Raw genomic sequence first — 13,483 nt, 5'->3', positions numbered from 1 at the left:
TCAGACATGAAACCCCACTGAGTGACTCTAGGCAATCATAAACTCAGTCCCAGAAAAGGTGGAGTTACAGTAGAGTCTCACTTATCCAAGACACTCTTATTCAAGGTTCTGGATTATCCAAGGCATTTTTGTAGTCAATGTTTTCAATATATTGTGATATTTTGGTGCTAAATTTGTAAATACAGTAATTACAACATAACATTACTGCATATTGAACTACTTTTTTGTAGTTCAAATTTGTTGTATAACATGATGTTTTGGTGCTTAATTTGTAAAATCATAACCTAATTTGATGTTTAATAGGCTTTTTCTTAATCCCTCCTTATTATCCAAGATATTCACTTATCCAAGCTTCTGCCAGCTTGCTTAGCATGGATAAGTGAGACTCTACTGTACCATAAGTTGGAAATGACCTTATTTATTGTGTCAGAAGCGAACCAAGGGCACAAGCTGTAATGTATTTGAAAACACAAAGTCTAAAAACTCGGCATTATGGAAATGACCTGAAGGCACACAACAACAAAGTACCACTTTCCCCTTGTATTTCTTTCTCTCTGGATTGTTTCCTAAATGGCTATTGACTAAACTGAGGTCGCCTATATGTTTCTCCATTTCTGTGGGAGCAGCTCTGCTGTACAAACCACATCCTCCTGTCTTAGTGTTCTGTTGAAACCCAACTTCTTTTGGTCATTTCTCATGTCTAGACTCTAACATAAGAAAAGATTTATGAGATGATGGTAGTCTGTTTATATGACTGGACCCAAGTGCTGCAGCTTTAGCCTTCCTGTCTTACGGCATTATGATGATTTTGCAGAATGTCTTGGTTGTTCTTCCTTGTCCCCTTTTGCTTTACTTCATGGCTTCATTCATATGCAATAATCCATTGCTTTGCCTTCAGCGAATGTGGTGTCTCCAGACGCTGGCCACGGTCCCGATGCATTGTCCGTCAGTTGCGACGGGCAACTCTTGTCTTTGGTGGGGCCTTCCCAATACATTGTGACTCTCATGGACGCTCACACCTTAGATGAGGTAATTGCTAGCTCCTTACCTCTCTTTATTCTTTTAAAAGCTTTGAACATTATTTTAAAAATTATTTTTAAATAATTTTTAAAAACCATGGAGAATATACCCATTGCCATCTGAAGTGGTCCTCAATTTGTCTTTCTACTTCATTTGCTGTGTATGTACTTCAGGCTTCTAGGTTGTCCTCCCCTTAAACATTCTTTTATCATTTTATTTCTTTTAATAGAGAAATATTTCACTCCAGTCAATGGGGATTCATCATTGTCATCTTCTCCGTCTTTCTCTCCTCCTGACAGCTCCTGAGAATAGACGTGAGCATATTGGACCTGGACAGCACTGCTTTGGACGCGGCCATGAGGCTCTGCTTTGCCCCTTTCCCTCTGGGCCATCTCCTGGTGACAACGTCCTCCCAAAAGGTCCTTGTGCTGGATGCCAAGACGGGCCGCTTGATCAGAATGGTAAGGGAACACCTGTGGCTTTTTGTGTGTTCTGGGATGAGTCTCCTAATTTCAGGGGTTTCTTTTGGGTTTCTGTCGATTGCAGATCCCACAAGTACACAAACAGTCCTGCTCTTCGTTGGCAATGAGCCCTGATGCCCGGTACCTCCTGACAGCTGGCGACAGAGCGATCAAAGTGTGGGATTATGGGATGAGATTTGACGTCAACTCCCAGGTAATGGGGAAACTATAATAATAATAATTATTTTATTTTTATACCCCACATCCTTCTCCCGGGAGGACCCGGGGCGGCTTACATGGGGCCCAAGCCGGGCAAATACAATAACAAACATAAATCAGCATCAAATAACAGAAACCATGCGCAAATAAAATTAAAAATTAACATAAAAGTAAAATAACAAACATTAGTAAAACACAGGTTATAACACAGCAGTAGAATCATAAAAATGAACTGGGCAAAAGTGCGCTATGTGAGTTTTGAAACTAGAGTTTTAGAAACCCCATTTGGGTTAATTTTATAGTTTAACGGAACAGTGGCAAACTAGGATGAGTGCTTGAGGAATTGAATGAAGCAGACATGACTCAGATTGGAGGAAATCTTCAAAGCAGTAGAATGATAAATATATTATCCATCTTTGGTCAGACCTCACTGGAATAACTGGAGCTGTTATGATCTTATGATGCCAAGTTTTTGCATTTCTTTCATCTTAGGTGTTTATTGGCCATTCTGAACCCATACGGCAGGTGAGGTTCACTCCTGACCAAAGACAAGTCATCAGCGTTGGAGATGCCATCTTTCTGTGGGACTTCCTAGGTGTGTTTGCGGAGGAATCCTCCAAGAATGAGTAAGAAGAGCCCCATATTTTCTCATTGAAACTATTTGCTTTGGGGATGCTTGTATATTTTTATGCTTTGTATTTTCTTTTCTCCATGGTATTAACTCTACTCTCTTACTATCACAGAATTCATTCTTCTGAGTCCCTGAATTCTCCTGAAATTGGTAAGTATTGCATTGTTCTAAAGTTATACTATTAGATAAGTGAGGATAAAAATTTTATTTCTTCCTTGCCTCTCGCAGCTCGAGACTGGGCACAACATAGTTAAATATAGCAAATAAATAAATAATAAATAATATTGCAGTATAGTGGTCTAGTACAATATAGTAATATACAATGCTGATATTGTGCTACACTAACATTGATCATAATATTGTAATACAATATAATACTAATAATAATACAGTATAATATATATAATTATATATACAGTAGAGTCTCACATATCCAACACTCGCTTATCCAACGTTCTGGATTATCCAACGCATTTTTGTAGTAAAAGTTTTCAATACATCATGATATTTTGGTGCTAAATTCGTAAATACATTAATTATTACATAGCATTACTGCGTATTGAACTACTTTTTCTGTCAAATTTGTTGTATAACATGATGTTTTGGTGCTTAATTTGTAAATCATAACCGAATTTGATGTTTAATAGGCTTTTCCTTAATCCCTCCTTATTATCCAACGTATTCGCTTATCCAACATTCTGCCGGCCCGTTTATGTAGGATAAGTGAGACTCTATTGTATATATATTTCATGTAATATTACTAGTAATATTGCAGTATAGTGGTATAGTACAATATAGTAATATAGGATACTAATATTGTGCTATGCTAATAATATAATTGTATGCCCATATAACTTGTAAGCCGCTCTGAGTCCCCTTTGGCGTGAGAAGGGCAGGATATAAATGTAAATAAATAAATAAAACACTTACATAAAATATTATGTAAAATACATATATCAAATGGTTCTATGAAATCTATACATTAAAATACCTTGAACAAATATTAAAATACAGTAAACACAAAATCCATAGTCAAAATAATTACAGTAGAGTCTCACTTATCCGACTTCCGCTTATCTGACACTCCGTATTATCCGATGCCATCTAGTGGCCAATTGGAAACATTGCACCCTTCACTCAATCCAAGGTGAGAGCTGTGGCTCTTTCCCGTTCGAAAAAACGGAGAGCATGGCGGCGTGAAGGCAGCGCCCGAAAGAGGCTGTTTGCAAGGTATTTAGTCAGCTGAATACAGGGCTCTGTATTCTCCCAATTTCTCTCTGGGTTAAGAGAGAATCAGAGGGGCTTCGCACAGCTTTCATCTGGTGTCTATATTTACGACCCTTGGCTCCTAAATCAAGGAGTAATCAGCGAAACCGGAGAGGCTGAGAAGCATCCAGGGCTAATTACCTTGCTACTTATATGGCAAAAACGCCGACCACATTTCCCTTTTAAAACAACAAAAACTTAACAATCTAAATTTAGATACTTGTAAAAGCAAAGAGAGATTTGCTTTACCTGTTAAGAAGGAAGAAGAGAAGAGATTAGAGTCATAGAATCATAGAATAGTAGAGTTGGAAGAGACCACATGGGCCATCCAGTCCAACCCCCTGCTAAGAAGCAGGAAATCGCATTCAAAGCACCCCCGACAGATGGCCATCCAGCCTCTGCTTAAAAGCCTCCAAGGAAGGAGCCTCCACCACAGCCCCGGGGAGAGAGTTCCACTGTCGAACAGCTCTCACAGTGAGGAGGTTCTTCCTGATGTTCAGGTGGAATCTCCTTTCCTGTAGTTTGAAGCCATTGTTCCGTGTCCTAGTCTGCAGGGCAGCAGAAAACAAGCTTGCTCCCTCTTCCCTATGACTTCCCTTCACATATTTGTACATGGCTATCATGTCTCCTCTCAGCCTTCTCTTCTGCAGGCTAAACATGCCCAGCTCTTTAAGCCGCTCCTCATAGGGCTTGTTCTCCAGACCCTTAATCATTTTAGTCGCCCTCCTCTGGACGCTTTCCAGCTTGTCAACATCTCCCTTCAACTGTGGTGCCCAGAATTGGACACAGTATTCCAGGTGTGGTCTGACCAAGGCAGAATAGAGGGGAGCATAACTTCCCTGGATCTAGACGCTATTCCCCTATTGATGAGGCCAGAATCCCATTGGCTTTTTTAGCAGCCGCATCACATTGTTGGCTCATGTTTAACTTGTTGTCCACGAGGACTCCAAGGTCTTTTTCGCACACACTGCTGTCAAGCCAGGCGTCCCCCATTCTGTATCTTTGATTTCCATTTTTTCTGCCGAAGTGAAGTATCTTGCATTTGTCCCTGTTGAACTTCATTTTGTTAGTTTTGGCCCATCTCTCTAGTCTGTCAAGATCGTTTTGAATTCTGCTCCTGTCTTCTGGAGTGTTAGCTATCCCTCCCAGTTTTGTGTCGTCTGCAAACTTGATGATCGTGCCTTCTAACCCTTCGTCTAAGTCGTTAATAAAGATGTTGAACAGAACCGGGCCCAGGACGGAGCCCTGCGGCACTCCACTTGTCACTTCTTTCCATGATGAAGACGACGCATTGGTGAGCACCCTTTGGGTTCGTTTGCTTAGCCAATTACAGATCCACCTAACCGTAGTTTTGTCTAGCCCACATTTTACTAGTTTGTTTGCCAGAAGGTCGTGGGGGACTTTGTCGAAGGCCTTACTGAAATCCAGGTACGCTACATCCACAGCATTCCCTGTATCGACCCAACTCGTAACTCTATCGAAAAAAGAGATCAGATTAGTCTGGCATGACTTGTTTTTGGTAAATCCGTGTTGACTATTAGCAATGACCGCATTTGTTTCTAAGTGTTCGCAGACCACTTCCTTAATGATCTTTTCCAGAATTTTGCCTGGTATTGATGTGAGGCTGACCGGACGGTAATTGTTTGGGTCATTCTTTTTTCCCTTCTTGAAGATAGGGACCACATTCGCCCTCCTCCAATCTGCTGGGACTTCTCCCGTTCTCCAAGAACTCTCGAAGATAATTGCCAGTGGTTCTGAAATAACTTCCGCTAGTTCCTTCAGTACTCTTGGGTGTAGCTGATCTGGCCCTGGGGACTTGAATTCGTTTAGAGAGGCCAGGTGTTCCTGGACAACTTGTTTCCCTATTTGGGGTTGGATTTCCCCCAATCCTTCGTCCATTCCGTGTTGCTGAGGTTGAAGATGGCTTTCTTTTTCTGAGAAGACCGAGGCAAAGAAGGCATTAAGTAGTTCTGCCTTTTCCCTGTCCCCTGTCGCCATCACCCCATCTTCTCCTTGCAATGGCCCTATCGCCTCCTTTTTCTTCCTTTTTCTACCAACGTAAGCAAAAAAGCCTTTTTTGTTGTTTTTTATGTCCCTGGCAAGCCTGAGCTCATTTTGCGCTTTAGCCTTGCGAACCTTTTCCCTACAGGTGTTGGCTATACGTTTGAATTCTTCTTTGGTGATTTCTCCCCTTTTCCACTTCTTGTGCATGTCACTTTTGAGCTTTAGCTCAGTTAGAAGTTCTTTGGACATCCATTCTGGCTTCTTTGCACTTGTCTTATTTTTCTTCTTTGTTGGCACTGTTTGCATTTGCGCCTTGAGTATTTCACTTTTGAAAAACTCCCATCCATCCTTAACTCCCTTGTTTTTTAATATCGGCGTCCATGGAATGCCGCTCAGTAATTCCTTCATTTTTTGGAAGTCAGCTCTCTTAAAGTCCAGAATGCGTGTTTGACTTGTCTTAGTTTCAGCATTCCTTTGTATTGCAAACTGCAGGAGCACATGGTCACTTGCCCCTAAGGATCCAACCACTTCAACTGTATTGATCAGGTCTTCCACATTTGTTAAGATTAGATCAAGAGTTGCTGATCCCCTTGTTGCCTCTTCTACCTTCTGGACCATAAAATTATCTGCAAGGCAAGTGAGGAATTTGTTGGACTTTGTACTCTTGGCTGAGTTTGTTTTCCAGCAGATATCGGGATAATTGAAATCGCCCATGACTACTATATCTCTTCTTTGTGCCTGTTTGGTCAGCTGTTGACAGAAGGCTTCATCAAGTCCTTCATCCTGACTCGGAGGTCTGTAGTAGACACCCACGACAAGATCTTTTTGAGTCCCGGTTCCCTTGATTCTTATCCAGATGCTTTCAAGCTGGTTTCCTGGATTACAGTCTTGCATTTCTTCTGCAACGTAACTGTTTTTGACATATAAAGCTACTCCCCCTCCTCTCCCCTTTGTTCTATTTCTGTGAAAGAGGTTATAGCCCTCAATGGTTAAATTCCAGTGATGGGAGTCATCCCACCAGGTTTCAGTGATGCCTATGACATCGTATGTGTGGTGCTGTGCTAGGAGTTGGAGTTCGTCTTGCTTATTTCCCATGCTCTGAGCATTAGTGTAAAGACATGTAAGCCCCTGTGACCTCCCCTCGAACTGTTTATTTGGGATTATTGTGCTCTCTGTACTTGGTCCTTGCTGCGTTTGTGCAGCCCTCCGTTTAGCCTTTTGGCGGTTCCCTGTGGTCGTGGGTAATATAGTGTTCGCCAGGCTGTTGTTCCCCTCCCCCAGTGGATCTAGTTTAAAGTGCGCCTGATGAGGTTTGTGAGTCTGTGTGCAAAAAGATGTTTTCCTACTTGTGTGAGATGCACCCCATCGCTTGCCAGTAGTCCATCCTCTTGGAAGAGTAGACCATGGTCAAGGAAGCCAAAATGCTCCTCTTGACACCATTTTCTGAGCCAGTTATTGACCTGTACTATTTTTCCGGCCCTTGTAGAGCCGTGTCCTACAACAGGGAGGAGGGATGAAAAGATCACATGTACATTATACAGTTTTAGCTTTGTTCCCAGAGCTCGAAAATCATTTGTGATCTTTTGAAAAGTATGCCTAGCGGTGTCATTGGTACCTACATGAATCAACATAAGGTGGGGAGGGTGATGGGGCTTTAGGAGCCTGCTGAGCCTCTGAGTGATATGGTGTATTTTTGCCCCCGGGAGGCAGCATGTTTCTCGAGCCATCCCATCCGGTCTGGAAATGATGGCTTCCGTTCCTCTAAGGAGGGAGTCACCTACTACCAAGACCTGTTTCCTTTGAGGATTGACAGGGTCCCTTTTGTGCAAGACAGTGTGTATGTCCCCTGAAGAGTGTTCCTGTTGAAGTGAATCATGTAGGTGTAAAGTGTTGTCCTCCTCCTCAACATCCCCAGTGCATTCATCAATGACAATCCATTGAGATACATCCGAGAGCCCATTACTCTCCCAAGGATGTTCCTGTTGCTCCTGGTCTATGATTGGGGATGGAGCATTTGCATGATTACATAAGTGTGACTGTGGTGATGCACTGTCCCCGTCAGGGCTATCCCCTGCGCATTGATCCAGGGTGGTCCACTGAGTGGTATCTAAGAAACTGTGGTCCTCCACAAGATGTGTTTCCTGATTGTATGTTAATGATGTAAGAATTTCAAATCTGTTGTGTAAATGCAGCTGAGCAGAGGAGTTCTGCGGAGGCTGCCTGGTCCTGCGTCTCCTTCTATGGGTGACTTCCTTCCAAGCCTGAGGGTTGTCGACCTTTGAGTTGATCTCCCCATAAGGTTCCTGATCATGGTCTTGGTGGTGTTGGTGTGATGCAGGCTGCTGATCTACAGCAGCTTGTTGTGCAGTGTCCAAGAAGAGCTCGAGTGCCTGAATGTCCTTAAGGGTCTTAATACGGTGCTCGAGCTGTTGGATCCTCTGCTCCATCAGAGTCATCTGTTTGCATTTGGAGCAGATGTAGTTGTCTAGTTTTTGTGTGAAAAAGCGGAACATGCCACAGCTGGTGCATGTGATGGGAATGTTTTGCTTTTGTTGCATCTCTTGGTGAGCGTGGTGGCCAAGTGGGATCTTTGTACAGTTAAGTAATATGCACGCACTTTATGTGCAAACTGCAACAAACCACCTCTTTGTGTATTTGTTTATGTTGCTTTGTTTCCTGTATGTACTGCAAAGGATAGTTAGTAAAGGTGCCTTTTTCGTGCGCGCCGTCAGGCACGCGCGACACTGGCAAATAAAGCTTTCCCAGAAACTCAATTTACAGGGGACAATGCCTGCTGTCAATCAACTTAAGTACCTGGCTCTCTTTCAACACAACAGTCACACTACAGTTAGACTTTGACCACAGGAGCCAAGCCCACACTCAGTTTAAAATCTTAGCCAAATCTTAGCCAAATCCTACCTGAAGCCAGGGAGCAAAAATGTCCTCCTGCTGCCTCTGCTTTAATAGTGAATACAGGAAGGGGAGAGGAGTGGAACAGAGACAGCAAACTGTGAGCAAGACAGTGACGTATTACTTTATTGCTCTAATCCTCTGCCCTCAGCAAGGATCTTGTGTAAATAAAATAAAATTAGGAAACATGAATGCAATACCACACTGAATGGACTGAGTAGAAAGAACCTTATACCAATTAATGTACTACACTTTACTATAGAACACTACTGCCGGGTATCTAGGTCCCTGAATGTAAACAAATACAAACAGAAAAGAGAAGACTGAGTAAAGTAAAGGAAGAATACTCTTAGGGAAGGTAACATTACAGGGAATATTATACTTTTGAATAGAACAACAGGACAATGTCAAAGATGGCAACCCGCTCAAAGCAGGCCAAAACACAAGAGGATGAGGCTGAAGATACAAACCAAACAATTTTAGATCAACTGAAATTTCTAACAGAAGCAATTACTAAAATGAATCAAAAACTGGGACAGATTGAAGAAAAGATGGAAACAAGCCAAACAGAAGTAAGGGAGGAACTAAGAAAAATCTCCTCATCCATCTTAGAATTAAAAGACAAACAAGAGAATCAGGGGAGAATAATAACAAAATTGGAAGGAAAACAAAAAGAAATACAAGAAGAATTACTAAGTACAAAAACTCAACTCCAGAAATTTGAAAGAAAACAAAAAGATTTTTCCCTTCGGGTCAGAGGCATCCCGGAGGAGATGACAGAGATTGAACAACTAATATTGGAATTAACGGCAGAGACACTAGGGAAAACAGAGGAAGAAGCAGAAAAAGAAATTGACCAGGTGTTTAGGGTAAGATCAACCTATGCATCAAAATATAAACTGCCTAGGGACATAATAGTCACATTTACAAGAAAAAAGATCAGAGACCAAATATATCAAAACCATCTGAATACACCTGTACAGTTGGAAGAACACAAAGTGACATTAATTAAAGACCTCCCACCATCAGTTATACAGAAAAGAAAACAATATTATTTTCTAACTGAGAAGCTTAAACAACATAACATAAGATTTAAATGACTACCATCTGAAGGAGTAATGACTACTTATAAAGAACAGAAACATTGGATTACGTCAGAAATGAAAGCCCAGGACTTTATGAAGACTATAATTCAAGATCTAGAACCGGTTTTGGACAAGGATGAATGTAGTTCATCAAAAGGAAAACTGCAGAAAATCACCAATCAAAAGATTCAAGGAAATCGAAACCCTCATGACAAGAAAATAAATATGAAACCAGCAACAGAACATCTAGATCAAGAAGAGGAAACAGAAGAACCCAGGGAAGAAGACGACCAGGTTATCCACACACTAGAACCTTCACAATGAGGACTTTAAAAATACTATCACTGAACATCAACGGTCTTAATTCACCAAAGAAAAGGGAAAAAATCTTTCAATACCTAAGATCAACAGAGGCGGACGTAATAGCTATCCAGGAAACTCACATCAAAAAATCAAATATAGATTTGATCACATTTAAGAAATAAGGCCAAGTCCACATTGCATCAGACAATGTTAAGAAAAGAGGGGTAGCTACATATATAAAAGAAAACCTACTACCTCCTGAAATAAAAGCAGATCAAGAAGGGCGCTTTCAGTTGAGCACAATTGAGCTAGACAACAAAAAAATATTATTAGCCAATATATATGCCCCAAACAATGGACAGTCTGTCTTCTTTACCAAATTGCATAAAGAAATAGAAAATATAAAGTATGATGAACTGATTATATTAGGTGACTTCAACGCAGTAGTGGAACACAATATAGACAGAAAATACGTGAAGCAAAGGAAAAGAACTTCCACAAAGTTTTTGGAAATTAGCAAATGATCTAGAGCTTATAGATGTTGTATGCGAGGCAGGGAGGGAGGAGGGGAAAAAAAGGAAGCACGATGGCTCTCCCTCTCCCACCCTCTTTCTCTTGGTGCACGCAGAGCCTCCTGTCTCCAAACCGGCCTTGTTTCCAAATCAGAAGGGCTCATGATTGAAAGGAAAGAATAGGGGGGACAGAAGCCAAAGCAGCGGGCCCGGGCTTGGGAAAGGCAAGGCCAAGTAAGGGCTGGCGAGTGGGGTGGGGGGCTGCCTGCCTTCTGTCATCTCCTTACCTGGGCGGGTGGGCGGAGGACCCCCCTTTCCTCCTGTACACATACACACACTTTGCTCCAGATCCCCCCTCTCTCCTTCTTTCTCCCCCACGTACTCTCTCTTCCTCCTCCCTCTTCTCCCTCTTTTACCGTGTTTCCCCGAAAATAAGGCAGTGTCTTATATTAATTTTTGCTCCCAAAGATGCGCTAGGTCTTATTTTCAGGGGATGTCTTATTTTTCCATGAATAAGAATAAACATTTATTGTTGAACAAAAAAAAAGAACATTTATTATATACTGTACAGTAGTTGTCATCACAAGCCAGCATAACCAGACAAACTGTGAATCCTATCAAGGATTTCTTGTTACTACCATTATTTCCATGTACAACACTCTATGGTACGTACATTTACCGATCCTGCATGCTCTGGAGTTCTGTTTGATGGGCATGCTTCCAAACAAAAACTTTGCTTGGTCTTACTTTCGGGGGAGGCCTTATATTTAGCAATTCAGCAAAACCTCTACTAGGTCTTATTTTCTGGGGATGTCTTATTTTAGGGGAAACAGGGTACCTCTGTCAGCCTTGCAGCAATTTGCACTTTCTGGCCTTCTCCTCCTCCTCCTCTTTTAACCCATGCAAGGATCATTAGAGGCATAGCACCCTAGAAACACAAGAGACCCCCTCCTCCCTTCAGAGGCTCTCCAACCCAGCCCCGTTCTGCCAGGCTGGAAGGCACAAGCCAAGCCCTCCTCCCAACACGGAGCCACCCAGTTCCGGCTGAGATTCTGGAGACAGTTGACCAATATCAAATATTTAGCAAACTTTGGTTTCCCAGTGTTGCCATTGCTCTGCTCAATATGGGATTCTAGAGATGATTAATCTACAGTATATCAGTGTGTTCCCAGCTCTGGTCTTCCAGGGGTTTTGGATTTCAAACAGGATGTTTTGGTGCTTAATTTGTAAAACCATAATGTAATTTGACATTTAATAGGCTTTTCCTTAATCCCTTCTTATTATCCAACATAGTCGCTTATCCAACGTTCTGCTGGCCCGTTTATGTTGGATAAGTGAGACTCTACTGTATAACAAGGCCAGAACAGCTAGTATCTGTACCCATTAAAGGGGATTGCTTGGTTTTTAAATGTGTCTGAGGCAGTTCTTGTACCCAGTTTTATCCTGTGGTTTAGGCTGAGAATGAAAGAGACTGGCCCAAGGCTGCACAACAAAACTGGTAACTAAATGGGGATTTAAACCTGAGTTTCCTCAGTCTAGTATTGGTATCACAACACAAATTCATGCTCCTTTTTAAACCGCTTCTCTGTTTACAGAATCTGATCTGGAAGAACTGCAAGAAGATGTCACCTCCAGAGCCACGGACTCTCCTCGCCAGTTGGTCCCTGTGCCGACCGTTGTGTCTCCTCCGTGCCTCGAACTCAGCTCTATCCAACGGCTGGCAGAAGACAAGGGTGAGTAGAGAGAAGCTGCAATTTTTAATGGGAATAAAGCTTCTTTGTGGCTTTTTAAACTTCCATACCCTTATGCCCCTTCTGTCCTAGCTTGCCCAGAACATAGCCACCCTGTGTCTTTCTATTCCCAGTTGTTTGGAATGAGAATTATAGTGAAAATACTCTGTGTCCCTGTAATCAAGTTATCCGTAGTGAAAGCAACACTAGATAGAAGATGAAGCTGCCTGATTCCTTGAGATTTTGGCCTGGCTTCTGTTTTTAGTGTGACTTTCAGAGGACTCATAGGTGAATCTGGTGAACTTTGTCCACTTTGTAGTGCTCTACTGTTTTTAAAGCAAAAGTCTGGAAAGAATATTATGTGAAAGGGGAGAAGAGAGAATGTATTTCTCACATGACATCTCATACCTTCTAAGTTAGTGGTTCTCATCTTGTGGGTCCCCAGATGTTTTTGGCCTACAACTCCCAGAAATCCCAGCCAGTTTACCAGCTGTTAGGATTTCTGGGAGTTAAAGGCCAAAAATATCTGGTGACCCCAGGTTGAGAACCACTGTTCTAAGGCATGGTTGAGCAATGGTGAAAGGCCAAGGGGGGTGCTTTAGCCTCATAGAAGGCTTTGGAGAGCTACACTCTCCAAACCAATTTTTGGGAATGTGGGAATGTTTTGGGGTATTCTTGAAAATAATTTGAGGCAAAAAAAGGTTTTGAAAAATCAAAGCCTTGCAACCCTTGGAAGTCTTGGGGTTGTCCAGATGTGATGGAAATGTCTTCCATGCTGCATGGCTTTCACTGGTGGCTACAAAAGCAGCTCATGGGCCACACTTTGCTCATTCAGCTCTATGGAATTTTCTCTTGCAGTTATTTAACAGATTCCGTTCCAGTGCTACTCCCAACTACAATAATAATGGCAAATGTCCCCCTCCCGATCTTTGCCCTTCATATCTCCTCTTTCAGACCTATTTTCTGAATCCGAAGAAGAGAAGGGGGTGAACCAGAAGGGCAATGGAAAAGAAGTTGTCAATGGGGACAAAGTCCAATCAGCTCTTGGTTTGAAGGAATCTGTCTGTAGCCTGGTGGCGAAGCCTGAAGTTGTCCAGCCGCATAACCAGGCGGCAAATGGTGAGTTGAGACACTTTGTTTGTTTGTTTTGTAAAGTTCTCACTACTTAGATCAGGATATACAATGTGATATTGGTGAGTGTGAATGATTCAGTGTAGGTCAGTCAGTATATTGAAGAACCAGCATGGTGCGATGGATTTTGGGAGACTACAGGTTGAATCCTCATGTAGGTGACTGGGTGACTTTGAGCAAGGCACACCCTCTCAGCCTCAGATTAATGCCA

General features: G+C 42.2%; 1 protein-coding gene across 4 annotated transcripts in view; it reads left to right on the top strand.

Moving 5' to 3' along the window:
• The window catches only part of wdr90 (WD repeat domain 90), a 57,345-nt gene that overhangs the window by 22,054 nt on the left and 21,808 nt on the right, over positions 1–13,483 (top strand). For all 4 annotated transcript variants that reach the window (XM_062964605.1, XM_062964604.1, XM_062964607.1 and 1 more), the window contains 7 exons: positions 899–1,029; positions 1,320–1,481; positions 1,567–1,695; positions 2,193–2,326; positions 2,444–2,481; positions 12,007–12,144; positions 13,096–13,260. In XM_062964605.1, coding sequence (XP_062820675.1) covers positions 899–1,029; positions 1,320–1,481; positions 1,567–1,695; positions 2,193–2,326; positions 2,444–2,481; positions 12,007–12,144; positions 13,096–13,260 — 897 coding nt within the window. The remainder of the gene's footprint in view (positions 1–898; positions 1,030–1,319; positions 1,482–1,566; positions 1,696–2,192; positions 2,327–2,443; positions 2,482–12,006; positions 12,145–13,095; positions 13,261–13,483) is intronic.

The sequence above is a fragment of the Anolis carolinensis genome, unplaced genomic scaffold (genome assembly GCF_035594765.1).
Source record: "Anolis carolinensis isolate JA03-04 unplaced genomic scaffold, rAnoCar3.1.pri scaffold_13, whole genome shotgun sequence".
In the NCBI taxonomy this organism is placed as follows: domain Eukaryota; kingdom Metazoa; phylum Chordata; class Lepidosauria; order Squamata; family Dactyloidae; genus Anolis; species Anolis carolinensis.
This window is presented reverse-complemented; position numbering and strand designations above follow the sequence as displayed.